The sequence below is a fragment of the Sciurus carolinensis genome, chromosome 6 (genome assembly GCF_902686445.1).
Source record: "Sciurus carolinensis chromosome 6, mSciCar1.2, whole genome shotgun sequence".
In the NCBI taxonomy this organism is placed as follows: domain Eukaryota; kingdom Metazoa; phylum Chordata; class Mammalia; order Rodentia; family Sciuridae; genus Sciurus; species Sciurus carolinensis.
In genome coordinates, this window is record NC_062218.1 from 64,260,711 (window position 1) to 64,287,159 (window position 26,449).

The following is a 26,449-nucleotide window of genomic DNA, read 5'->3' on the forward strand; positions in this document are numbered from 1 at the left end:
TGTTTGTTTGCATAATTTAAACACTATATTAGCAATTCAAAGGCAGAAATTATAGGTTTAATGTATATAGAAATTTCACTTTTGACTTTTAAAAATCTGTATATAATCTTTCATGTGCTAAACAGAATAATACAAAAGATTTAGTTAAAAATTGTTAGTAGCATAAAATGCCATTTTTTTCCTGTTGCATTAGACCTTTGTTTTTTAGTTGTCAATGTAACTTTATTTTATTTATTAATACATGGTGCTGAGAATTGAATCCAGTGCCTCATACATGCTAGGCAAGCACTCTACCACTGAGCCACAACCCCAGCCCTGCATTAGACCTTTATAGGTAGTAGAACATGAGCTTTACTTTAATACTAAATATTTTGACCACTGTAAGGTCAAAATATACAGATTATCTAGAAGTTAGATGCAAAATGGAAAACTAATTTGTGGCCCACATTTTTCGTTATGAGTTAAATGGGTGCCTCTGTACCAGTACTATATTGCTTTAATTGTGTTGTTTTCTAAAATTGCTATTTTATGTACTGATCAAAATACCTATATGTGTATTGGGTTTTTCACTTGGTTAGCTAAAGAAGATGTAAAAGTATTATCTAAACTCATGTTCATGGTGTATGTGATTTTGAGAAATACATGCTGAATTAAAATAGGAATAGTGCTTTTTATTTTCTGAGTGTTATCTAAAAATGAATTTCGATTTTCACAATTTACTAGAAAAATATCTTATTCTGTAATTCATGTTGACATGATGTAGGGTTTGCATTTTAAAGGGATTTATATTGTTAGGTTAGTTGTTTCTGTAAATCATCTATAATAACATAATAATGCTTCTATACTCATTGCTGTATCTTTTTCTGAAAACACTGACATTAACATCTAATTCTTTATATTTTTTGTTCAAAGCTATGTTTAGCATGACTTTATCTAAAGAACTGATTATATTTTGGGCATTTTACCCCTGCTATGTATAGCTTAGAATTACTATGGCTATCATAAGCCATTTCACCATATCTTCATTTTTTTCCTTAAGAATATGGTCATAGTGGTACATGGCTACAATCCCAGCAACTCGGGGGGCTGAGGCAGAAGGACTGCAAATTCCAGGCCAACCTCAGCAACTTAGTGAGGTCCTAAGTAACTTGGTGAGACTCTGACTCAAAATAAAAAATAAAAAGCACTGGGGATGTGGCTTCTAAGCACAACTAGGTTCAGTCCCCAGTACAAAAAAAAAAAATGTTCGGAGGAATTTGTTGAGTTAATGTGATTAAGACCTTTAGAGGTGAAATAAAAATGGTTAATTGAGGATGGTCAAAATAGCAAAGGTCTCACTTTGATAGATTTTTTTCAAGTACTATAGTATAAATAAATGCATTTAAAGTATAGTAGAATAAATATTTAAAACCTTAGAGTTGTTTAAAATACTTTCTTATTAAACTACAAAGCTATATCCCAATGGTCAAGTATTATGGAAAATGAAGCATTTCCCCTAAAATTTTAGGGCACATTTTAGAAAACAGCACACTTGTTTTATTGGTGGGTGTTTTTAAACTTTAAGGCTCTGTCTTAGTATTTCAAGAACTAGAAAGAAATCTTCGGACACTTTTAAGCCAGGCATTGCCCCAATCTACCCTGTATATGTAGATAAATTAGGAAAAGATTGTTCTCTAGTTTCCCCACACTTTCCATGGATTTTACACTTATCATTTAACTTTGTGGTTTAGGTAAGACAGTAAAAATGTCATTAGCACTGTTCAATGGCAAGAAAACACAGGAGCCACTGTGTGGCAATGCGGTAAGTGTTAAAACTGCGTTTCTTCAAATCTTGATTTATTTTTTTGCTCAAAGTTGTCTGCGCTCAACAAGGCTGATAGTATGGTTAAAACACTCCTAACACTAAACCCAATTCATCTTTTCTCTAGTAGGGACAAAAAATAGTTAATTTCCTTCTACCTAGTGATTTTTCATACATTGCTACTATTGTATATTTCTATAAGATTACTATGAATGTTATCTTCTCTTCATTCAAACAGTTCTTTGTAGAATCATAGCATGCAAGTTTTATTTTTGAACTTGTCATTTATTTTCAGTACTTATTTGGATGTAATCCTGGAAAAACTCTTCAATTTTTTAACTTTTATGGACTGGTGACTCTCAAGGTAAATGATGAGCCAAGCATGTAGTGCACACCTGTAATTCCAGTGGCTCCGGAAGCTGAGGCAGGAGGATCACAGGTTCAAAGCCAGTATCAACAATTTAGTGAGGCTGTAAGCAACCTAGTGAGACCCTGTCTTAAAATAAAAAATAAAAAGGACTGGGGATGAGGCTCAATGGTTAAGCGCCCTTGGGGGTTCAATCCCTGGTACCAAAAAAAAAAATTTGTAATGAGATTTGTAATGAGAGACTAGAATAACGTGAGAATCACGTATACACACACACACACACACACACACACACACACACACACACATACACATATATATATACATATATATACACATATATACACATATATACATATACACGTATATACATACACACACACATATATTGGTGATCTGTAGCAATCTTCAGGTATTGAACTGGGGGGGTTTAAACACCAAAACCTACTCCCACTGTTGTTCATCTGGTGGTCACAGTGATTCTCACGTTATTCTAGTCTCTCATTACAAATCTGGCTCACTAGGCATATGCATGCTTCAGATATTTTTTCTAGCATGAAGGCAAATGTTTTTTCTAGCATAAAGACAATGCATACCTGTTGTAGAACAATTGAAAAATGCAGAGAGTGGTAAGTGAGAAAATAAAAATGAGTCCTTATTTCTGTCACTCAGGGACACCACTGCTAATGTTCTGTTGTATGTTCTTCCATTCTTTTTCTGTGAATATGTTTTCTTAAAATTTTGTCTTTCCCCTTGCTTATTATTATGTAATCATAATGACCTGATAATCATAAAAGTTAACTTTTAAGATTTAATCAATTACTATTCATTTCAGTATAAATTATGGAAAATAGAAGCAAAAGAAGATAAAATTGCTTGAGTTTTACCCTCATGAATAGCTTCTATTGAAGTCTGGTTTATACTTTTCTGTTAATTTTTCTAGGAAGACAACTTTCTTTCTCAAAGTAAGAAATGTGATTGCCCTGTTCGCCCAAGTAGCCGATCCTGCAGGGCTGTTCATCTGGCTTTCACCAGCGCCCTTTCTTTGGGCTGAAGATGGCATTGGTACTGGATGTTGTCCAGCTGTGGAGTTCTCATACCTGCCTCATCACACTTTCATTCTGAATGCAGATGTGTCCAGTCTATACTGTTTCAGAACTGGACCATATGGGGAGCCATACTCTTCCATAAAGAAGGAACCACCCAGAAAGCTGCTCTGCAGTGAGAATGAAGAGTGACTCAGACCTGCAAGGGGACAAGGGAGAGTAGTTTTCCATTTCTGATAGGAAGTACTGTTCATCTTCCTCTCATCCCATTATTCTATTATCACATTGACCTCCTTCCTCTCTCACCGGTCTTGAGTTGTTTTCCTATTAGTTTCAGCTACAGGATCTTAGTTAACACAATGGTTTGTTACCTTTTTTCAGCCACTATATATAATGAATATCTTTTCATTTTTCTGAGTAATTTCCATAACATTTAGTAACCATATAGCTATCAAAACCTTGTTATTCCCTTACATTCTAAGTTTTTTAAAAAATTGTGATTTTTAAAGGAATATATTGTTGCTAAGTTTTAGGGCCCAGGCTTTTGTTCTTTCCTTAGGAAAACTCACTGTATCAAGGTATGTATATTTTTAAACACCTTTGACGTGCATTGCCAAATTGCTCTCTAGAAAAATTCTATTAACCTATGCCTCCATCAGCTGTGTCCAAAAGGGCCTCTTTCTCTACAACCTTGCTAATGTTGGATGTTCTTTTCCAAAAAGCCTCTTATGCCAGTAAGTTTTAAAAGTTTTTTTTTTTTTTTTTTTTTTTTTTTTTTAGTCATAGATGGACACAATGCCTCTATTTTATTTATTTATTTTTATGTGGTGCTTAGGATGGAACCCAGTGCCTCACACATGCCAGGCAAGTGCTCTACCACTGAGCCACAGCCCCAGCCCTTCCAGTAACTTTTAACCAATAATCAGGAGGTCTGTTTTCTGAGCATTCTGGTTTCCCATGCTGTGATCTCACCCAATGCTACCTATTTGCTTTGGTTCTGCTAAATAGGAATAACTGTATATTCTGCTTTGACAGAGACCTCTTCTACTTTGTGTAAAGCTCTAAGGTAAAGATGATTAGTTGAATCCTTTAATATAACAGGATGGGAAAAGAAATGGTGGCCTCAAGTAGTCAGTCCACTGAGTGTCTCCGGGTAAACAAGTTATGTTACCCTTCACAAAATGTAATTTCTTAAAGTAACTCAAAATGATATTAGTCTGGGCAGACAGGATTCTTTGAATTTTCTTCTAATAATGATGACTTACTACATATTAGAGACTACACTAAATGCCTTGCATACATTACAATCCTCTCACCAAATCTATGATGTAATTTCCATAATTGGTCATTTTCATAGAGGTCCAGGAGATTACCTCAAGGTCACTCAGTGAGTGACTGTGGTGAGGGGCTAGGTAAGGGCAGCTGGAACAACCAGGCCCCCTGACTCCTTCCAAGTGGGGACTGCTTCTGTTCCTCAGTGCCACTTTTTTCTCTGTGTTCCCTCCCATTCTTCCACATTTCCAGTAATCTGGGCCCATTCTTTAGGGACAGAAGATACTAGGGAAAAAATGACAGTATGTTGTTGTTGAAGTCTCCAGATCAAAGGCTAGCCCCCTGGTCTGTAGGTGAGTCCCTGGTTCCTGCTCTTCAAGTGTTTGTATACTAAATGGTCTCTAATATTTTTGTTTGGAGAAACTTTAATAGTGAACAAATCCTTAATTATTAGGTTAAATATGCTTCCTATGTGATCATGTAGGTGCTAATCCTGGATGAGAGATTATGTATACTAAAAAAATAATAAAAACTATGAAAGTCTATCACTTGTTTTGCCAATGTCAAGTAGCTGATTAATTTTAGTGTCCGTTGTCAGGATTGAGCCGAATCATCACCGATGAATTGAAAGCTATGTTGTTATCTTCAAAAGTACGAGGATGTACTAGGTTATGCTCTGAGGGGAAGGAAAGAGCAGTGTTTTCCTCAGTTGTGATGTGGTGGTGTGGCCTTTTTGAAGTTACATTTGAAATCTTCGTTTGCCACACGAAGGTACTGGTCTTTCCCGGGAATGTGTATTGGCTTCTTGTCCTGCTCATTCTGGGTAGAAGAAATGTAACTTGGCAGCTTGATGTTAAACCTGTGTTTGAACTTTGCTACTTATTAGCTTTCTTACCTGGGGCAAGCGACTTAACTAATGTCAGTTAAATGACAGTTACTTATCTCTAAAATGAGGATTTTCTACCTTCTAGGGTTTGATGAATAAATGAATTGTAGCAAGTGTTTACCGTAACACCTGCATGCGGAAAGTGCACAATAACCAAAGCACACTATCGTTTCTCTACGGGTCTTGATGAATCCCTAATCCCTGTCTCTGAGTGGGTCTTCTCTCCAGTCTATTCCCCACTCACACAAGACTTCTCCAGGGGCAGCCTGCAGGGACCCTCCCCAATGCTTCACTATCCCTGTTCCTTCTGGATCCTTCCACTTAGAGCCTACATTAAACCCCTGACAGTCATCCTAGACTCCTTCCCCCTCCCCCCTCCTCCCTGCTTCTGATCAGTCCCTAGGCTGTCCATTCTTACGCTCTAACATCTCTAATTCATCCTTTGTCACTGCCTTAATTGGCTTGCTGCCCCTGTAAATAAATTATAGGTGTCTCCCCCAAACATGGGCACTGTAGGGACTGCTTACCTGTAGGTGTTAGATTTTTGTAGGATGTTTGACCATACAAAGCCAAAGAGTTGCTAATTAATAGCTACATGTTATTTGATTGACTTTTCTTTCCCATATGGTTTTGGTTTTTCTACTTCCTCTATTTGTGTCTTTATCTGTATCCTGTGTACCTAAGCAAAATTAGCAGTTCACATCTTGAAGACTTATTTTGCAGAACTCCTTGGGGTAAGGAGAGGAAGCTGCAAGGAAGGAGATAGCAGGGGCAGCAATGGGAGGCCTCACCAATGACTAAGCGGCTGCGATGGGCCTGGGAAATTGTAATTATTGGGTTTTTCTGCTTTGAAGAGTATCCTGTGTTTTTTTTCGATGCCTTTATCCTTTAGTGTTTGAGTTGAAAAGGTATTGATTTATTTGAAACTGCTGAAATAAGGCCTGCATAAAAGAACTGTCCAGGTTAATACTGTTCTTAAATGTTTTTTGTTAGGCAAAGAATTTAAGGGGATCTAAGAGTAAGTTGAATGTGTGTTCCAAGAAGATCTGTCATAGAAATTTGAGTAGCAAAATTGCTGGGTAAAAACTAAGGATGGAAAGAAAGCACGTGGGAGGATTCCCCAGCCTCTTCTGAAATTTAAGCCAGGGTCCTTTCTCTTGAGGATTAACTTTTGAGAAAGCTTCAGCTAATTCCCAGTTTTGCTCGCGTTATTCAGATCATGATTTCGTTTGGAAAACTTTTTCTTTATTGAGGAGGATGACTTTGCCAGCTTCTAATTATGATTTCTATTAGAAACCTGGCACTTGTCATGTATGTTTAGAAACCAAAGCATAAATGTACTTTCAGCTGTCACAGGCTGTAGGCCAGGGGAAGAAATAGCCATTTGTGTTTATTCTATCAGACAGTAAGTGCTTCATGTGGGCTATGGAGAGCTGAATATGTTTATGAAAAGGGTATTTAGTATCATCATTGAATTTATAAATTAGAAATCAAAGTGTTCTGGGTTTTTGGGTGAGGCCTCTTATATACAGGATTACCTTTGGGAAATGTGGATTTAGAATAACTCTATAGGATTGGTACTTTTGGTGGAAGAGGAGAATGTGTCTTTCAGTTAACTTTTTCCCTGTCACAAATGTAAAGAAATATTTGGAAGCATTTTCCTATCTCATAGCTTTAAGATGTTGGTGTAGTACATGAGATGTTTTTTTCCTATTTAAAATTATGTTGATGCTTCTCCAGGGAAGAATTATATACTTCTCTTGAAGTTAAAGATAGCCTGTGGTAGGGATATTAGTAATAGAATAGTTGAAAATACCTGAATGTCTTTTTTCCTATCAGAAATATTACAATATGTGTTTAAAATAAAGTTTGACTAGTAGGTACTGTCTTGATCAAATAACACACATCATATTGAAGCCAATATATTTAGAAAGAATGAGTCTGCAAAATCTTATTTTAATGTCAGATCTGAGGAGGGCAGGGGAGCACATTGTGAAAATACATATGCACAGGAACCTAATCAATGCTAGACAAACAATGTATTACTTTACATTATAGTAGGATAACCACAAATTTGAAGGCTCAAATTGAGTCCATCAGCTGTAAATACAATTTTATATTTGGCTCAAGTGGCTGTTGAATATCAAGTGGTGCCAAGTTCCTCCATAGCACCTAATGACTCCCTCAATCTTGGAAGGAGTTTCACCACAGTCTCAGAAGAAATCCCAGTCGTCCCTTTAACTCTTTTGGCCCTTGGGAGTCATTGCTACCTACACACAGATGTAGGCCAGGGATTCCCAGTGGCCACATGTTATTGCACAGAGAGGTCTGTTCTAAGCCAGACTCTTATGGCTAAGAAGGTGTGAGATTAGCCCTTAAATAGTGGTCTAGCATTAACATGGTCTATAAAAGCACATTAAGAAATAGCTCCTTAGTGATTATGTACCAGCTACTAGTTATCACACTAACAGAAAAGGCAATACGGCAGCTTCACATTTCACATGAAAGACTAGCATTAACTGGGCCTGGCTTGCTGGCTTCACTTTCATATAAATATAGTGATTATTTTAATTTAGACCCAGGAGAAAATGATTTCATACCAGTCTTTTGTTCACATAAGACTTGTGTAGCATTAAAATTGTTATGGGCTAATGACTTGGCCATGAAGGCAAACATGTGTAACTCTCCTTTGCCAAAACAGAAACGTCCCTGTTTTGACTCCTGTCCAGTTTCCAAAAAAACAAAACATACATACACTTTTGTTATTGCACATCTTTCACACAAACTTGTGTATGTATAATATATATATATATATACTTTTTAAATATGCTACACATAAAAAAAGACTATGGCACTTTACAGAATACATGTTTAACAAAGATCATTACACCACAGATGTTTGAAACTATACAAAAACCCTTACACAATTAATGTAACATTGTTGAATTAGCACACAGGTTTAAAGAATCCACAAACTCTAAGGCAAATATTTCTGCCTTAGAGTTCACTGAGAAGCCCAGACCATGACAGAACTTTAAGCACAAATGCAGGCAAAATAAATTAAGACTTTTCTGGTAGTAGTAATGGTCCTATTTATTAGAAAAATGTGTGGGTCTACAAGTGGTTTTTTTAAAGAGCCATGCAGAAGAGTCTTGATCTAGAAAGCCTGATTTTAAATGGTCCTTTCATCCTGGAGTCAGTCTAAAGGATTAAAGGTTTAAAAGACCCACATTATCTTTTTACTGTTTCTAGTAGAAAATTCAGCCTCTGCTCTGTTGTAGGAAGTCAGTTTTCAGGTAGTTTTTAGTGGCTTAGGGTTTTGTTTGTGTATGTGCCTTTTTATAACATTCAAATTAACCAAATAAACACTATCAAGTGACTTTATTCTGGCTGAGAGGTCACATTTTCACTTGTGAATGTTTCCAGGTTGATCTAGGGATAAACCACTACTTTGCCAAAGAGCAGGTGATGGACATGCTCAGAGGCTCTTCTGGGCTTATGATTTGTCTGTAAGCAGGAGACTGAGATTAAAAAATTAGTGTTAGGAAATGGATTCTCTATTTTATAAAGAAAAATAATCTGATAAGTTTAAGAAAGAAATTGTTTTTATCAAGATTTGCCTGATGATGGAAATTGCTTTTAATGATAAGTATTGCCCATATGCTATCAGAGGGCCCTGGTGAGACACTATCAATGCAGTCAGGGACAGGCACCTTCTCCAGTGGCTCCCATAGACTAGTTTCATGTGGCTGGAGAGATGGTTAATGTTTCCTGAGCCTTTACCTAGGTTGCTAGGAGGATTTCTATTTACCCTTCTCTTTGGGGGGTTAAAAAAGAGACCTAGGATTTAAACCTTGCTTACTCTGAACTTTGGTTTGATAAATTCATTAAAACCTGGTTCCACACTTCTCACCTCTCCTACCCTTAAGACTTTCATCTGAGATAAGCTGGTTTCTAGTGTAGGCCAAAGAACAAACAAAACATAATAAAACTTTAGTTGCCCCATTCTGTCTATAAATAAAGCACTTATTTATTCTGTACCAAAGCATGGTTACAGACTTATATGGCTTTAACATGATTCACCAGGGCAAGGCTGTAAAATCTAAGTCAGGGTTGTACACTTGGTGGTACTTAGCACACACTAACTTGCCAGAAGAAGGTGCCTAGTGACTATTTGTTAAAATTTCAAAACAACCCTCAAGTGAGCAATTAATAAACCCACAGAGATCAACACTTTAATCTTTCCTCAAATCTGGCAGGTTCACCCCACTTCCTTCAGTTGCTAAGGGTGTTTCCGTATCATTCTGCAATTCCTGAAGCTCACATGATGCCAGACCAGGTTGTTTCTGGCTACTTGGGTCATTTTGATTCACTCTTCCTGAATCAATTATATTGGTAATTTAAGGAAACTAGATGGAAAGCTGAATCCTTTTTAATAGTGGTGCTTGACTGTTTTTGTAAACAAGTGTAGGCAGGTGCGATGAGCTTGGTTTAGCTCCTGTTTTGCATTAACTTTCTACTCTTTTCATAAAGTCTTTGATGCAGCTCTTCAGTTGCAGCAGTTTAATGTTATTTCAGTCTGCTTTCAGGATCAACACCGGCATCTAGAAAAACGTAACTCTAGTGACTAGCTCCTTTTTTTCTGCCAAGAATGCCATTCTGCTGCTGACTATAAGGTCACCAAAGAGAAAAGTCTCCCTGAAATGCTGAGGTTCCTGCTGTCCCTCCCAGTGAACATCTGAATGAGCCACAGCTGGTTTGGAGACCACTGTCCCCGAAAGGGGAAAACAGAGTAACGTTTTCCTTTGGCATTCAAAGCACAACCCTAATCCTGGGAGAAAACTGTGATGTGTGGGGGAAGAGAAGACCGGGCCAGTCTAGGCCTAGCCTGGCTGCTGAGAAGAGGAAAGGATCTGTCTTCAACTAGCAAGGTTTTGCAGTTTTAGTCTCATGATGGTACAGGTCCTTAATCTTTCTTTATTTAAAAGTTTCTAAAATCTTAGCATGACAGTTCAGTTAATCCACCTGACCCCAAATTTAGCCTAGAATTAAGTTCTACAGCAAGATTCCACACTATCCCTGCTGACTCCTTTGGTCAGTGAGGCAAGAGACAGCGTCTTGCTGCGTCCTTTAGCACACATCCTAACCCCAGTAAGTCTGTAGACTTCCTTTTAGTCTTCAATTGAGACAACTTGAAAGAACTACGATGAAAACCAAAACACCAACCCTGGACCTCATTCTCAGGCAGATGCTCACAGGTATGCAGCTTTGAGGCACCAATGTGCCTCAAAACAGCCTGTAGAGCTGGCCAGCAGTCTCCTCTGTTATCAGAGAAATCAGATGCCTTAATGATTCAGATCATTATCCTTCATTGAGCCCTGGGGGAGGTGGAGTCTGACAGGACTCCTGGACCACAGTCAGGCTTCGTATACTATTTTCATGTTCCATCCCTTGCACTTTGCACTGCAGCCCTCATGTCCAGTAACTGCTCAACCAGACGGTGCTAAAGCCTGGGGAATGTGGCTTTGTTAGGTAAAGGCTAGTTCTCCACTTGATTCAAAGGCTGAGGACTGTTTCACAACATTACACAAGAAAGAAAATGGCATTCATGTCTCTTCCAAACTAAAGGAGGCAGATAAGGTTTTTCCCCTCTTCAATTTCTTCCTGTACTTTGTCACTGGAAGTTGCAATTTCTGCTTGTGCGGAGAAGACAGCACAGATGAAGGTGAGGACTGTGCCACCAATGGCTGTATAAAAGGCCCAGCCCAAGGAGCAGTCTCCAGGTTTGTAGGCAGATGCATAGTGTCCACAGTAGTCTATGGCTTTCTGGCAACCCCAACCAGCAGGGTAGAGTATCAAACCAAGGATAAGGAATAGGCCTGCAGGAGAGAAGAGAAAACAGGTGAAGTTCCCATGGCTCTACAACCTACAGATCTGCTGTAACAGTTACTTGATTTGCTTGCTTTTGGCCGTGGCATCCATTCTGGAGTAGAAAGTGACAGTGACGGTTTATGTAACTCATCTGACCTGAGCAGGAAATATCACTTTATTAGCAACATTTTCAGCCACTTTTGTACATGTTGGAACATGGATTCATTAATACTCTCTTCTAGAAAAGCAAATTACCTTGTTACCATGTCTTTGCACAAGGCTACTACAGTGAGCATTTCCTTTTCTTCCAGTGCAGACACTGGCAAACTAAGCCCTGAGGACAAATGTGCTTTATAAATAAAGTTTTATTGGTACACAGGCATGTCCATTCATTTATGGGCTGCCTATAACTGCTTTAATGCTGGAACAACACAGCTAAGTAGTTCCTATAGGCCACATGGCCTACAAACCCCCAAATATTTACAATGTGGCTTTTTGTAGAAAAGAGTCTGCCAACCTTGGTCTAATGGAATTCACACAGAACCATCTGATCCCAACCTTGGTTAAACACAAGAGACAGAAGCCTTGAAGGAAACCAGATCTTAACCTGATTGTTGGTGCTTCCAACATGCCCACAAGGAGTGTTTGCTAGTATTTGTCGATAACCAATTGCACGCCAGGAGCAGATATTTTTCACATAAATTTAGAAACAAATTGTAAATCTTATAAGAGTTTTCTATCTGGATGCTTTTAAGCAAACCCGGCTTTGAGTAGACACTAAAATTATGCCTCCATTTTGTTGCCCGCCATCATCAGGTCACAGTAAGCACCTGTTTCTATTCCTCGCAGCTTTACTGCTCACTGAACAAGTGGAATGCAGCAATTTTAGGCTGCTCTTCCTGCCTGATCTCACCAGAGCTAGGAGGAGGGAGAGGCAACTAAGCTACAGATCCTCACTTGCAGATACCAGCAATGCACTTGTGGAAGTCGGACAGTGGATGCCTGGCTTGCCTCACCCTTGGCCTGGCACTGGCCACCACTCACTAGCAGAAGGCTCTCATAACCAGGGTCCCAAATTTTAACCAACACTTCTGGTACAAAGTGTTATTTAGAGGTCTTGTTTGTTTGTTTGTTTGTTTGCATGATGTTATCAGAGAGGGATGGCTTTACTATGTGGGGCAGGAAAAAATTCTCTGTAAAATGACACAAGATTGCTAAATCAACCAAAAAAATCCTGTCATTCATAGATCTTGGAACATCAATTTTATCCTTGTAAAGAAATCTTAGATTGCTATTCTGTTTCTTTTCCTACCTTAACTGAAATGCTCTGGTCTCATAATACCAAAGCTTTTAGATCATTTAGAAACTTCCCCACCCAGAGAACATGATTGGATTTGTGGCAGTATGAGTTTTTTTGTCGTTTTTACAGTGTTGGAGACTGAACCCAGGGCCTCGTGTATACTAGGCAAGTGTTCTACCACTGAGCTAGACCTCCAGCCCTTTTAATTTTGAGGCAAGTTCTCACCAAGTTGCCCAGGCTGGCCTCAAACTTTCAAGCCCCCTGCCTCAGTCTTCTGAGTAGCTGGAATTATAGGTGCAATTAAGAGGTTTGCAGGAAGACTTGGGACAGAGTTTCAAGCCACAGGTCACAACTTTCATAGCTGTCCTCATCCTTGGACGAAGTCTTCTTACCCAGTTGGGCAGCTCAATACTACAGTGGTTTGGGGTCTGATTGTCCTGACTTTATCTTGCTGTTCCACTCAGAGGACCTCAGGGGATTTTCTAGCAGGGGTGGACCAAAGGTGCACACTGGGTGGTTCACAAGGAAGTCTTTCTAGTCCTGTAGCCCTTGACTGCTTTCTCCACAGGTCTGGACACTGGAGCCAAGGAGGTAGTGGCTGGAGTTAGGGAAGTGCAGGGTGCCACTAAGCTGCAGAGGAATAGCAGCAGGAGACGACAGAGAGAGGGGCTGTTGGAAATGAAAGGAAGCCAGGAAGACTCAGTTCTCTGGGTTATGGAAGTGCAGAGCCAGCAGACTTGGTGTGGGTATCTGCAGTGAAGTCAGAGGCTGGCTTGCAAGCATGCACCAGGGGAGTTCCTAGAGACTAGAGTGCGAGCCTGACAGCACGAGACAAGAACAGTGTCATGAGGTCACAGCAGAGGCTTGCTGCATCAGAGTGGGTCAGGTGGCTGCCAAGAGCTCTGACTTCGGAGTAAGACAAGGTTTGAATCTACAGGCCGTCTTCTAGGAACAGGGTGATCTAAGAAAAGTTTCTTAACCTGATTCCTTACCTGGAAAATGGACTCATCCTTCATGCCTGAGGTGTTTGTGAACTTTAAAGCCTGTGAAGAGTACTTTCTACAATCATAACAAAGTTGGAACACAGACCAGCAGCCTGACAAGAAGTTAAAGCCTTTGACAGACCTCTCCCATCTCTGAGCACAAAGTCTACCCATCGATAATAAGCAGATTTGCTTAGTTTTGAGGGCATATTTTGAAAGGTATAATAATTTGGGAAGATAGAAGGATACCAGGCTGTAACTTTGCATCTTTGAAAGAATAAACTTTTCTCCATCTGAATAGAAGTTTATTCAGCAGGGAAATCTAAAATGATTTAACTGAGTCTTAAATATTTCTAAGAACCCCAGTTAATCCTGTCTGCATCCCACTTTGTCTCCTAGGAAGCTTCACCCCAGGTACAATGAGATCTTGATAGTGTCTTCCTTCAAGGTCCTAGGTGACTACCATGAGAACCTGGACATACCACCACTGGGTCTTCTATCAAATGTCTACCCAGGCAGGACTCAAAGGCAGCCTTGTGCAGACAACCTCTGTCCTAAGGTTCTAAATGCAGGCTGTGGGTAAGGGTGCTACTTTTCCCTTTAAAAGACCGAAGTGTTTACATTTTGTAGCTTCAATTAAGAATTAATTGCACAGTTCATTTGTATTGTGACTTAAATGTAAAATGAACGTATTTTAAAATATTAGGGACAGATGACAGAAAGCATGGAGTTCACGATCACATCCCAGCCCTGCCACACTGTGCTAGGTTCTGGCTGGTTGTAGGACATATGCAATACCATAACGTGGCCATCTTGGATTCTACTTCCTGTTAGGAAGCAGATTAGTTTAAAATAATAGAATACTTCCCCTAATCATAATGGACACACTTTAGTAGCCTGTTGAGCCCAGCCAGGACACTGACCTCCCTTAGGCATTTGTTCCCTTTTCTAGGAGCACAGATGGGGTACCTTGGGTGCGTTGGTCATCTCAGAAGCTTATGGCTGCCATATTGCCTTAATCAGTTTGTGACTGAAGACAGCAGGGAGACCTTATTACAGAAGGGTGTCATGCTTGAGTTTGTCAAAAGCCTCAGCTTGAATATAAACCCACAGGAAAGTCCACATGGATGGGTGATAAAAAGCAGGCTATGGAGCATCGCTCTAGGGAATGTGAAGTGTGTGGCAACCACATGCCCCCCGGGGCAGCCAGTCTAGATAGTCATGTGCCTCAGCAGCTTCGCCACAGTTGGTGGGAGAAAGCAGCCTGTCCACTCTGCCCTGTCGGGTGGGCCTCTGCTCCCAGCACTCATCAGAGCTGTCATCAACAAGCCAGTACCAGGAAAACGCAGGAATTCAGACTGACTGGGAGACAAAACAGTCGGCCTTTGGTAAGCAAGAAAATAAGAAAAAAAAAAATTTTTTTTTTAAATCACATATTATTTCTCTGTGTATTTATATAAAGCTTCCTCTACCAAGGAATTTCAGAAAGACCAGTGATTCAGGTGGCCCTCTTAGGTGACTGCACACTCAGCCTTCCCCTCAGGAAGCCCCGAACAGGGAAGCACAGTCATTCATCTCAGCCCAGCCTGGCCCTGGGTCTCCACTGTTCTCAGACTGAAAGCAGCTTCCCTGGGGCCTGGGCAGGTGCCCCGTGGTTGGGTGTGTCTGGGGTGAGGTGTTGGAGAAGGCAACAGAGAGTAGGCTGTGGGCATTTGCTTTCTTCTGACTGGCACCTCAACCCGGTGCCTGCCTGAGATACAGCAGGCCCAGCTGGGAAGGGGAAAAATGCAGGGAGGGATACTGTCTGGAAGCTCAAGGACAACAGGCTCACACAGAAAGAACCCTAAGTGACCTGGAGAGCTGGTAACCGTGCTGTGGCTCAGCTTGACAGTACGTGTCCTAGGTGCTACTGTGTTCTTAATCTGAAAGGACGTCCTCCTCCCTGTTAACATCTCTTGCTAAAAGCCTCTGGGTTCACTTTACCAAGGTGGCAAGAAGTTGCCAGCCTCTGCTGATCCTGGGGTCACCTAGGGCATGATTCAACCTTATTGGTGGAGTAAAACCAAACCTTATTGGTTTGGGTTTACTTCAGGTAACTAGCCGATGGGCGCCATGTAGGCAGGAACTGTGCACTAGTGCTGCCTCCCCAGTGCTCATGACAGAAGGCGCTGACACCAAATGAAACAGAGTTCAGCTTTCTTACCAACAATCAGCACTGACTGGGGAAAGACCAGCCATAAAATCATCTTAGGTAGCTTCCTTACCACTGCCTGCAATCAAATGGCAGGCTAGCAAATGCAAGCTTTAATCAAACCCCTGGAGTGGGGAGAAAACTCTTCAGAGTCCTGTCAGTCCTCAAGCTTGGGAAGACCAGACACTGTCGAATACAATGTGCAGTGTGTCACTTGGTCTGAAGATGGGCCACTCAAGCCTTAGGGGTATGGGGAGCTAAGAACAGGAGCTGGGTCTCAGCCTCAGCTCTTCTAGGAGAGAGAGGGAAAGCTGACAGCTCCCACAGCCTTTCCCTGGCTTTCTGTCACCTGCTCCTCCCCTCCAGATCAATCACACAATTGTCACACTCTCTATCTCTGGTCAAAGAACAGGACTTGAGGCTTCTTATCTTATGGATCATCTACTGTTTACACAGAAGCAGGTTATTTTCCCACCCGGAAAGTGAGCTCTCTAAGCCAGCTCCTGTTCTATGGAATAACTGTCTGAGCAAGTGAGTCTTCAGACACTGCACCCCTCCTTCCTCCTCACACAGGCCTCCAGACTAAATATTACAACTGTCTAGACCTCAGTTTACAAAGGAAATTTTCTAAGGATGGGAACAAAAGATGGCCATCTGTCCCAGCTACCTGTGGAGAAGCCACAGTGCAGTGCTGAGGACCCCCACTGAGTCATTCTACAGCTGTGAAGCACCCCGGTGTCTGCAGAGCAAGTGCCCGGCAGACCACTGAGCGGGCAAAGAAGCGCTGAGTGAATGTGGTTCTAGGAAGTAATTTTGGAGGAGCCCACTGAGTGTCCACAAGTTCCTTGTCCTGTTGCACACATCCGTGAGTGGCCACAGGAAGGTTAGGGGAGCGGGACATTGTCGGGTTTCTTTCAGACTAGTGATGCTCAAGGATTAGGTCACACCGCGTACATCGCCATTCCCTGAAAAAGTCCTCCTACTCATGCTGACCCGTTGGGTTCTCCTCCACCTGGAAATATCCCCCCTCATCCCAGTCCAAACGTCACTGCTATGAGAAACACTGGTCACTCTGTAATTCTGGGCCCATCTGTAGAGCCAGCTCAGTTCACTGCAGCACAGTACCAAAGAGGACACTCTGGGTCCTTCCACCCAGGTAATCATCCTCTAAGATGTACCCAGCAAACCAGACAAGTATGTGACTGGACTTCTGTATCCATCCCCATTCTGGGACACAGCTCAGAAACCATTTTAAGCTTGTTAAGCTTTGACACCTTAATAATGTCATCAAGTTCAATGAGTACTGATGCATTAGATAAACAGAAAACTAAGGACAGTTATTCTTGCATAGATCTTTGAACATTTGCCAGTGTTCTGGCTCTGAATGGGAATCCATACTGGCTTTTCCTCCTCAGTATTCTTTGCTGTTCTTCCTTACCTTCCCAGTCTCCAGACTCTGTGTGCCAAGGCTCAGTCCTTGGCCCTCTTGCATGTCTACATTCCTTATATTGATCACATGGGATCCTGTAGCTTTAAACACTATCTCATGCTACTGTCTCCTAAATTCTCATTGCTTGGACTCTAGATTTGCATGTCTAACTGCCTACTTGACCGACCCTTAGATTCTTAACAAGGTACTTGAAAATTATGTTCAAACCTGGACTTTCGCCTTCTGCTCTTCACCCCATCGACCTCATCTCAGCCAGTGGGCAATCAATTCTCACACCAGCTCAGGTCAGAAACCTTGGTATCACCTTTGACTCCTCTCCTTCTCATAAAGCCCACATGAGCTATCAGCAGCACTGACTGGCCTTCATTGTAGCTGTTCCCATGGCCTGGAATGTGCCTTCTCCTGATTATTCATATGGCTGGTTTCTTTCTCTCCTCCAAGGTTTTGATGATCTCCTGGTTAATCCCACCCTGACTACCTAACTTCAAACCCTGCACTCCCTCTCACCACTCCAGCACAGCTGCCTCTGCTGGAGCCACACCTTCTTACCCAAACAGACAATTCACTTATACGGTTTAGTCTGTCCCAGCATCTTGAATGTAAATTCCATGAGGATAGAGAACTTTGTGCAGTCTATTCTTTGTGTCCCAATTACCTCGAAAAATGTCCCATGTGTAGTATGTGCATAGTAAATAACTGTTGATTGAATAATCGAATGAAAAGCTAGAGTGATTACAATTATAGTACATTTGTAAGTCAAGCCACTGTAAAAGTTCTTGCCAAGTTTTCAGAATAGTTGGAAGAAAAGCTTCAGTAGATAACATGAATCCCAGGGGTTGGTAATTTGGGCAAAGAGAACACCAGCCACGCTGTTACTACTGAAACACGTGTAGGGGCCAAACCATGGGCCTGGCTTCTTAACTGCTGCTCTGAAAACCTCCTCCTGCCTTCTTTGTTGGGAGACACATAGAAAAAGGTAGGAAGTGGATTAAGCGTAATAAATTTTCAGTTATCTAGGGACCAGCCTGACTTCAGTCATAAAACTGAAATTGCTTCCACATATGCCTGGCTGTGGTGAGGACAGCGGAAGAGGCGGACTGTGGCTGACTTGTAACGGGCCAGAGTGCTGCTGGGAGGGAAGCAGGGTGCAGGGACAGCTGAAGAACACAGGAGAATGGCAGGTGAGGGAAGGCAAAAGGATGCACAGGCAAGTGGGGAGCGAGCTGGACCGGGCCAGCGGCAAGAGAGGCAAGGTGGTCTCGGAAGCACGGTGAGTGTGGGGAAGAGGAAGGCCAGCGGTGGAGCACCAGCACTGAGGGCACGCAGGGCACGCAGAGCACGCATGCTGTCCCGCAGCCCAGGAAAAGGCCCATTCCTATCAGCAGCCCTGAGGACAATTCACCAGAAAGACTCGGGGCAGGGGCAGGTTTTCCTGTTTCCAGTAGAATAACCTGTTCAGTGATGTAACTAAATCTGGGGCCACCTGATCACACATGTGATACAGTAAACATTCCTATGCAACTAGTTGCCATTTACCTACATGCTTCCCTCTCTTTTCTATCTAATTTTTTAAATTTGGTGACTCTTTCATGCTGACAGCTGGAAGTCATTTTGAAGTCCCTAACAGCAATCTGTGGGGCATCAACTGTTAGTAGGTGGGGACATTTTCACAATATCTCGAGGCAAAATGTCAGATACCATAAAGACAATGAGGAGGACACACCACATCCTACCACATCTGGCCCCCTATCCACTAAATTGACCATCAAGTTGTTATCGTCCCAAAGAGTATGGTGTGGCCCTGTGTGCTTCCCAGGTGCAGGGATTTGGGAAACATTCTGCAGCAATGATCCTCAGTCACCAAGACAAGGCTCAGTAGGTTCCCCATACTCTGTGGTAGACACAGAAGACAAGACACACATGATATGATTTAGAAAGAAATTTCACAGGTAAAAACTTTAAATAAAAATTACAAGTAAGCCGGGCGCGGTGGTGCATGCCTGTAATCCCAGCAGCTCAGGAGGCTGAGGCAGGCGGATGGAGAGTTCAAAGCCAGCCTCAGCAATGGTGAGGCCCTAAGCAACTCAGTGAGACCCTGTCTCTAAATAAAATACAAAATAGGGCTGGGGATGTGGCTGAGTGTTCGAGTGCTCCTGATTTTAATCCCCAGCACACACACCCTCCCAAAAAATAAAAATTGCAAGTAAATGGTTAGCTAACACTTGGAAGGTCAACAGTTTTTATTTCGCTAATAAGAGGACACTGAAAATAACCATTATCCCCTCTCAATGTTTCATAAGAGAATATTTTACCAAAAGGATGTGATCTGAAAATAAAAACAGTTCTTTAAATTGAATATATCTCATTCTGTGATCTCTTACTACACTTGCCTCATTTTTGCTGTGGACCAGTAGGCATCTCAGCAGAGTAGGCCAGCACTTGTTCAAGGCTGCAACTATCGGCCGAGGTGCCCTTCTGGGGAAGAGGGTTGTCTGGGTTACGATGGGGACATCTTTCTGAGAAGCCTATTACTGTGCAAATACCAAGATAAAGGGTATGGAAGTTCTTTTGGAGTTTTCTGTCTCCTTGGAGTTTTAGCTGCAAATTCCACTCATTTTAAAAGTTTGAAGAATTTATGGACAAGCTAGACTAGGGCCCAACTTGGCCATTTAGTCATCTGCTTCAAGAGCCAGATCAGGAATGAGAGGTCCAAGGGTTCAGCAGCAATGAAAAGGGTTTTCAGCTGATGAGTATCTTGTCTTTCATGTCAGCTCAGTGCACGATTAATCATAATATTAGAGCTTTCTGTAAGATTTTCTGAGGGAAAGGAGAGAAAAAGGGAAGGAGCTGGTTCATACTTGCAGGTGTTAATATTTAAAAAAAAAAAAAAAAAAGCTTGCATTAATGCTTATGCCATCTCCCCAGAGAAATCAGTATGTTACTATAAACACTTACATGGTATAATTGGCAAGCAAAATACTCTCTGGGGTGGGGGTGGAGACAGGATGACAGAGCTGCTTAAATAGAATTCTCTGGATGACAGAGCATAGTTATCATAAAAGGACCCATAACCCAGGCTCCCGGAGGAAGTTTCTGTTATAATTACTCAAAATTAATGGTTATCAATTAAGGATCATGTGGTGCCCTCAGGGTGTGTGGAGCACAATCTATAAGATTCAGCTGCAGCTTCTCCTTGCTGCCACCCTAGATCTTTCCCTGCAATGCTGTTTATATGCACATTACCTTGCTGGCGGTTTTTAAGCTTCACTCTAAAATTGCTGAAATGCATTCCGACAAACTAATTTGGTCAGATTATTCCTTCCCAGCGATAGGTGATGAAGCATTATTCCACATTCAGAGTGAGAGCTCCTTGTTAAACTGATTATCTGCAACTAGGAGAACTTTATGAAATATATTCTTGATAAAATTATTCACCTGACATGCAGGATTATGATAGCTCCTGTTTGACAATTCAAAATAAGCTGCCAAAATAAACAGACTACAGTATAACACAATGAAATACACTTCTCATAAAAACTTAGTTACCAAGCTAGAAATTTTCCAGACAATAAGTAAACTTCTTGCCTGAAGTCACTGAGTACAGACAATGTTAAATATTACTCCAAGATCCAGGTGCCATTTTGCCAACAGTAGGTCCCTGCAGGGGCTTCTGTCACTGAACACATAGCCCCTCTGCATCTTGATTTGAAATTACTTCAGGTTGTGGACATGTATTTGTACTGATTCTTAAAGTGTTTCGATATTGGCTTTTCTTAATGTGTATTTTTATATTTAGTCTTAAAAAAGCCAGATTGCTAGCCATTTAATAAAGCTACAGGGAAGACCATATGTAAGTGGACTCATAAATGTGGTTGACTGTGCCACAGCACAGTTCTTTATAAGAGATGTGGATTATTTTAAAGTGGCTTTACTGCTTAGAAGACTGCCACCACTGCCTTCAGCTCCTAAACTGGAAAGCTGAACTGCTGTGTAAATATTAAGAGCCATGCTTAAGTGATTACTTGTTAATGTAACTTGAACATAGATCATCCATGGCTCTGTGATAATTTATGTCAACAATTTAATGGTTACCATGGCAAACCACTTTCCACATTTTATTTGCTCATCCATTGCTATATCTTATTTTTAAGAAAGGTTGCAGTTTCCTTCTAGACCTTATAACTGATTCTTTAAAAATAGACCCAAGGCTCTAGACTCACATTAATAATGCGTGCTTTGTGTATCTGCTTTTAGGAAATGGTTTTTAATCTCATGACATGATTGACCTCTTTATCCCCTTTATACATGATGGCATGTTTTTTGCTTCTTTAGGGTATAGTTCATAAAATGATGACCTTCTTTCTAATAGAGCTTGAAGGCAGACATTCAAGAAATTGTAGACCCAAGTCTTCAAATCTTTGCACTTAACAGGCATCCCAAAACAGCTCCTTGAATTAAAATTTAATTCTGGCCTGCCTTACCATACCATCTCTACATTCTTTACACCAAGGGATTACTGATGAATGTGTCAATGTGTCCTATTGGTGGAATTCTGAAATTGATTCAGACATGGAACTGCTGACCTGATTTCTGGTGGCGGCATCATTTGTCTAGAGGAATCAGGAGTCCCTTTTGGTGACCAGAAGCCTCCAGTGTCTGGCTCTCACTGAGAAGGAAAAGGAGGGCACATCCTTCCACTTTCCTCTGGCCCCTTCTCTGAGGGTATCTTGAAGTTGGGCAACAAAGGTCAAAGAGAAAGCTAGGAGAATCTTTTAGGTGTAAAATTATGGGATGGGACTCTACATGCTTCCTGAACTTCTGGTCTCTTTTCTCTCCTCTTTAGTGACTGGCTGGTCTTTTTGGCCTGGGAGTGAATGCACAGGGAGGGGATTAGTTCAAATGGAGGCTGGGACTAGGTTGGATTGTGGTTATCACCTTGATGCTTAAGGTTACTTTTCTACCTTGTGAAAAAAGAAGAATACCAGTCCTAGATGGTTGTGATGTATTTTGCATGCCCACTCATACTCCCACACCCACTCAGATTCAGGACAAAAGCAGTTCTGCATGCAGCAATGGCAAAAAACATTCACCTGTCTTCTTGGATTCTTACTTTCTTTTTTCATACTGTCCTCCTTCACCCTCAACTATTCTGCTCACTTTCAAGAAAGGTGAGCCTGAACACACAGGTCCTTGGCCACCATGGCAAAGAGCAATTCCCCTGACCACACCCCTCCACCCCTGCCCTAGAGGCCAGGTTCAGCCTACAGCAAACTAGCTGATCAGACTGGTGGGGCAGCTTGCTGAGGCAATCCTGTTGGACTGAGACCCAGATGGACAGACAGATGGCAAGAGGGAGTGTAGGTGTGAGCATCAACAAGCCAAAAGGAGCAAGTAAGCATGGGAGGGAAGACAGGAAGACAGCAGGCAGCCAGGCCCTGAGGCTCATGTGCTAGGCCCACCCCCACGGCAACCCCAGTGGAATAGTCCCAGCCAGCACAAGTGAGCCAAATCCTGAGCTCATTTTAATGGCTTCTGTCCCAAACCTGAGTCACTGGGGATTCCATGCACTTCTAAGAGAGCCCTGCATGCACTTCCAAAAACAAACTGCACTATGCTGTCATGGAAAACCTGGATCTTTGCATTCTACAGTTTCACTATGGATTACATCCAGGTCACAACCTAAGGAAGACAGCTGGCAAAAAAACAACCCCGCTGGCTGATTACCCAGCTTTTGTAATGAATCCCAGAGGGATATGAACCCACGTGTGTTTCTGGCTTTGCCAAGTCCCAGCCAAGCTCTCACCCAGTGAAGACCAATCAGCCTGTGATTTATTCTGCCAGGGGAGTCTGAGAAGCCACCTGCAATCAAGACTCAACTGTAGAAGCTGCCTCCAGAAAGAAAAGGAATGGAGAAGTGTGTGTCGGGGGAAAGGGAGTGGAGGAAAAAGTCCCTTTTCCTATTGATTCTATTGCTACCTTCTGCACTTAAAAAGGCAAAACAAAACAAAAAAACAACTGAAGACACGCCTGAGCACACCAAGCCCTTGGACTGCTCTGCACCCTGCAGCCTTGTCATAGGCAGGGTGCTAGAGAATGAATTCACAACGTGAACAGAACAAAATCAAGTCTAGGATTATAAATGATGTCCCTCCCCATTCCTTAGAATGCAGCAATTTGGAAAACCACAAAAAATATACTGAAATTTGTCAAGAAAACAAATACTTTAATAAGTATCATCATATAGCTGCCATTAATCATTGTATGCAAGCACTGTGCTTGAGTCTTCCTCATGTTATCTAATACACAAAGCAGACCTGAGGTATGTATGATTGTAATTGAGAAAACAGGCTTAAACAAGTGAGGCAAATTGGCCAACTTTTTACAGCCACTCTAAAGCGAGGTGTGAACTCTATAATTACTGCCCAGAATGAATGCTGGACACCAGGGATTCAACATGAGGATGGGTCAGCTTCGTGTCCTCATAGACAAGGCCTCAAAGGCAAATCCTTCTAAGTTAACAGTCAATTGTTGCTTTTGTTTCGTTCTTTTTTGAAGTAACTCAGGTAGGAACTTCCACTGCTAGCTAATTCTTTCATACTCAACTGCTAATATCACAATATCAAGATTTCAGTGATTCACATTTTTTCTATAGTCAGGGCTATATAAGCCTGTGGTCTATTTACTCCTTAAAATTAGGTGTGGCAAAGGAGTACGCTTCCTATGTCATTTTCCATCTATTCACATTTTATATAAATGTCATTTTTGCCAAAATGCAAGCTGTAAGACGAAACTCAGTCACAGTGTACTTCTAAAGAATCCTTGTGTTGCTCTGGCAACGGCCTCCTTTCTCACCATTTGTCTCAATGTTGAATAGATTCAGGGTTGGGGTAGGGAGGCAAGGGAGAGGAAAGACTGGCGCTCACAGCTGCAAGTCCTTGGCTGAGGCTGGGCTGACCAGGTGCTAGTACAGTCTGCTGGCAGAAGAGAAAGCAAGTCAGCTGCTCTGGACACTGGTGTGGCAACTTTCTCAGTCATCCAATTCAGGACAAGGGCTGTTGCTTGCATTGGCTTGAACAGCCTGATGAGGACCTGCATCAGGGGAGAAAGCCCACTAAGCCCCTTTGCCGACGTGCCCCTGAACACATGAAGCATGGCTTAGTCCATCTTATTATTTCCTCTCTGAGGTGTGGTGTTAGCCGGGCTGCCAGGGGAAAAGAAACCATTTCTTTCCTGGGTTTCAGTGCTCAGCCTTAGACCAGTGGCCCCTGGAGAACACAGTGACTAGACAGGAACCTCTGCCTCCTGCCAATTTAAAATTGTGAGTAATTTCAGAATTTTTGAGATGCTGTCTAAGCAGGGTGGAGAGAAAGTTAACATTTCTTTAGAAAATTCAGACTCTGGAAGAGACAGACGACGAGCAGACTGGCTTGGATATGCTCTTACTTCCTTCTGCTCAACTCCTCTCCCAAGAGGCCGTATGCTGAGAAAAAAGTGAGACTCCCTCACTGGAGTATACAAATAACACCTAAGAAATATGTAGTTCACAAAAATGAACACACCATTTATGTGAAGCAGCAAACAAGAACATAAAGATCTATTAGACTAATTAGAGGTAGAATTCACTAAACTAACCCATTATTCAAAACTGCATGTTAGTACTCTTCAAAATTAAAGGATGTCTATGCTTTGCTTCTGAATGACTTCAAAAGACAGGTTTGGTGTTGGGGCCCAAGATGTCCCACCCCATGCTGCAAAAGGCTAATGGTTTGCTAGAAGACAGATCCGTAGTGATGAGAAGTATTCCGAGAGGAGCAAGCCAGGAGTCTAACCTACGTACTAGCATACTGATAAACTCACAACAAAGGCATGAAATCATGGAGGATGTGCAAAACTCAACATAGCTAGGGAAAAGTTCAACAAATCCTCCTCTGTTCAACCAGGGCTCTTCAACAAGATTAATAAATTGTGTGTGCTGGCTTCACCTTATCTACATGTTTATTTTGACTTTTCAAAATCCTTGGTAATACTTTACAAAAGTTTTAAGATAAACACCTGAGGCACTTTGTGTCTGATGGGACCTGTGACCAAAAAATAAATAAATAAATAAAAAATAAATAAATAAAGTGAAATTCGTACTCTAAATCATTCTTATTTAACATTTCTGGGAAGTAGAGTGCTAAGTCCAAGGGGATATACTTCAGGTTTCAGAAGTGAATCAAAAGGGGACAGTAAGCTTCACAGAATCAGAAATCTAAGATTAAAAAAAAAAAACATCGAAGGTTAAGATTTTATTTTCCTTATTTTTCAGAAAAGCAATGCTGATGTTCAGAGAGTTGGTACATTTCATCTCAACTGGAACTGCTAGTTAGTGGCAAAGCTGAAAAATGGAATCCTGGCCTCCTGGATTCGTAAGTGCTTAGGACAGCTTGGGTCATTCATGGTATGGCCGATCCTGGCAGATAAAGAAATAAGGGTCCTAAGATTTTGCTTTGAGACAAAGTTTAAGGGTTCTGGTGTCTGAATGGAGTACCCCTACCCCCACCTCATGAAAGCAAAGCAGCATGTGGAGCAGGTCCTCCATCATCCCTCTTGGCCTTTTATCCCCACTCCTTCCTGCAAATGCAACACCACACATGGGCCCCCTAAGATTTGAGGAACAGAAAACTTTATCTTATCAGTTATTTGGGACCCTGTCATTTGATCTGTTTATTTGGAAGCCAGCCCTGCTAAGCTCAAGCATTTGGGGCAGAGGAGAGTTAATTCATTTGGGGTCTGTTTCTTTGCAGCCCTGGATACACGGCTCAACGCTTATCTTATATGCCAAAGAGGCCCATGTTCTCCCTTGATTTTGCTGAGGAATCACCTGTGCCCTTCATTTAGAGCTGTAGGTGGATTCCTGTTCTTCCTGTTAAGAGTTGAGATTTGTGTATGAAAGATGGTGGAATGAGACAGACATCATTACCCTATGTACATGTACGATTACACGAGCGGTATGAATCTACATTGTGCACAACCATAGAAACGAAAAGTTGTACCCCATTTGTGTGCAATGACTCAAAATGTAGTCTGTAAAAACAATAAAAAAAAAAAGTAGAGATTTGTATCTTGGTTAAAAAGTGAATACTTTCTCCCTCTGGAAATTAAAGCAATAGTCTATTCCTTCTACTTCCATGGGATACCTTCTAACAACTTCATGTGTGTTTCTGCCACACAGAATCCCTTGAGCTGTCCTTTGAGACAGACTGCTGCTCTCTTGGTTCAGGATCCACCTTTCAACAATCT

At 41.6% G+C, this 26,449-nt stretch overlaps 1 protein-coding gene across 8 annotated transcripts in view; it reads right to left on the reverse strand.

Moving 5' to 3' along the window:
- Positions 1-7,318: 7,318 nt before the first annotated feature.
- Positions 7,319-26,449, reverse strand: part of Lhfpl2 (LHFPL tetraspan subfamily member 2) — a 143,998-nt gene continuing 124,867 nt past the window's right edge. For all 8 annotated transcript variants that reach the window (XM_047556756.1, XM_047556760.1, XM_047556763.1 and 5 more), the window contains one exon: positions 7,319-11,251. In XM_047556756.1, the coding sequence (XP_047412712.1) occupies positions 10,995-11,251 (257 nt within the window). In that variant the 3' untranslated portion in view covers positions 7,319-10,994. The remainder of the gene's footprint in view (positions 11,252-26,449) is intronic.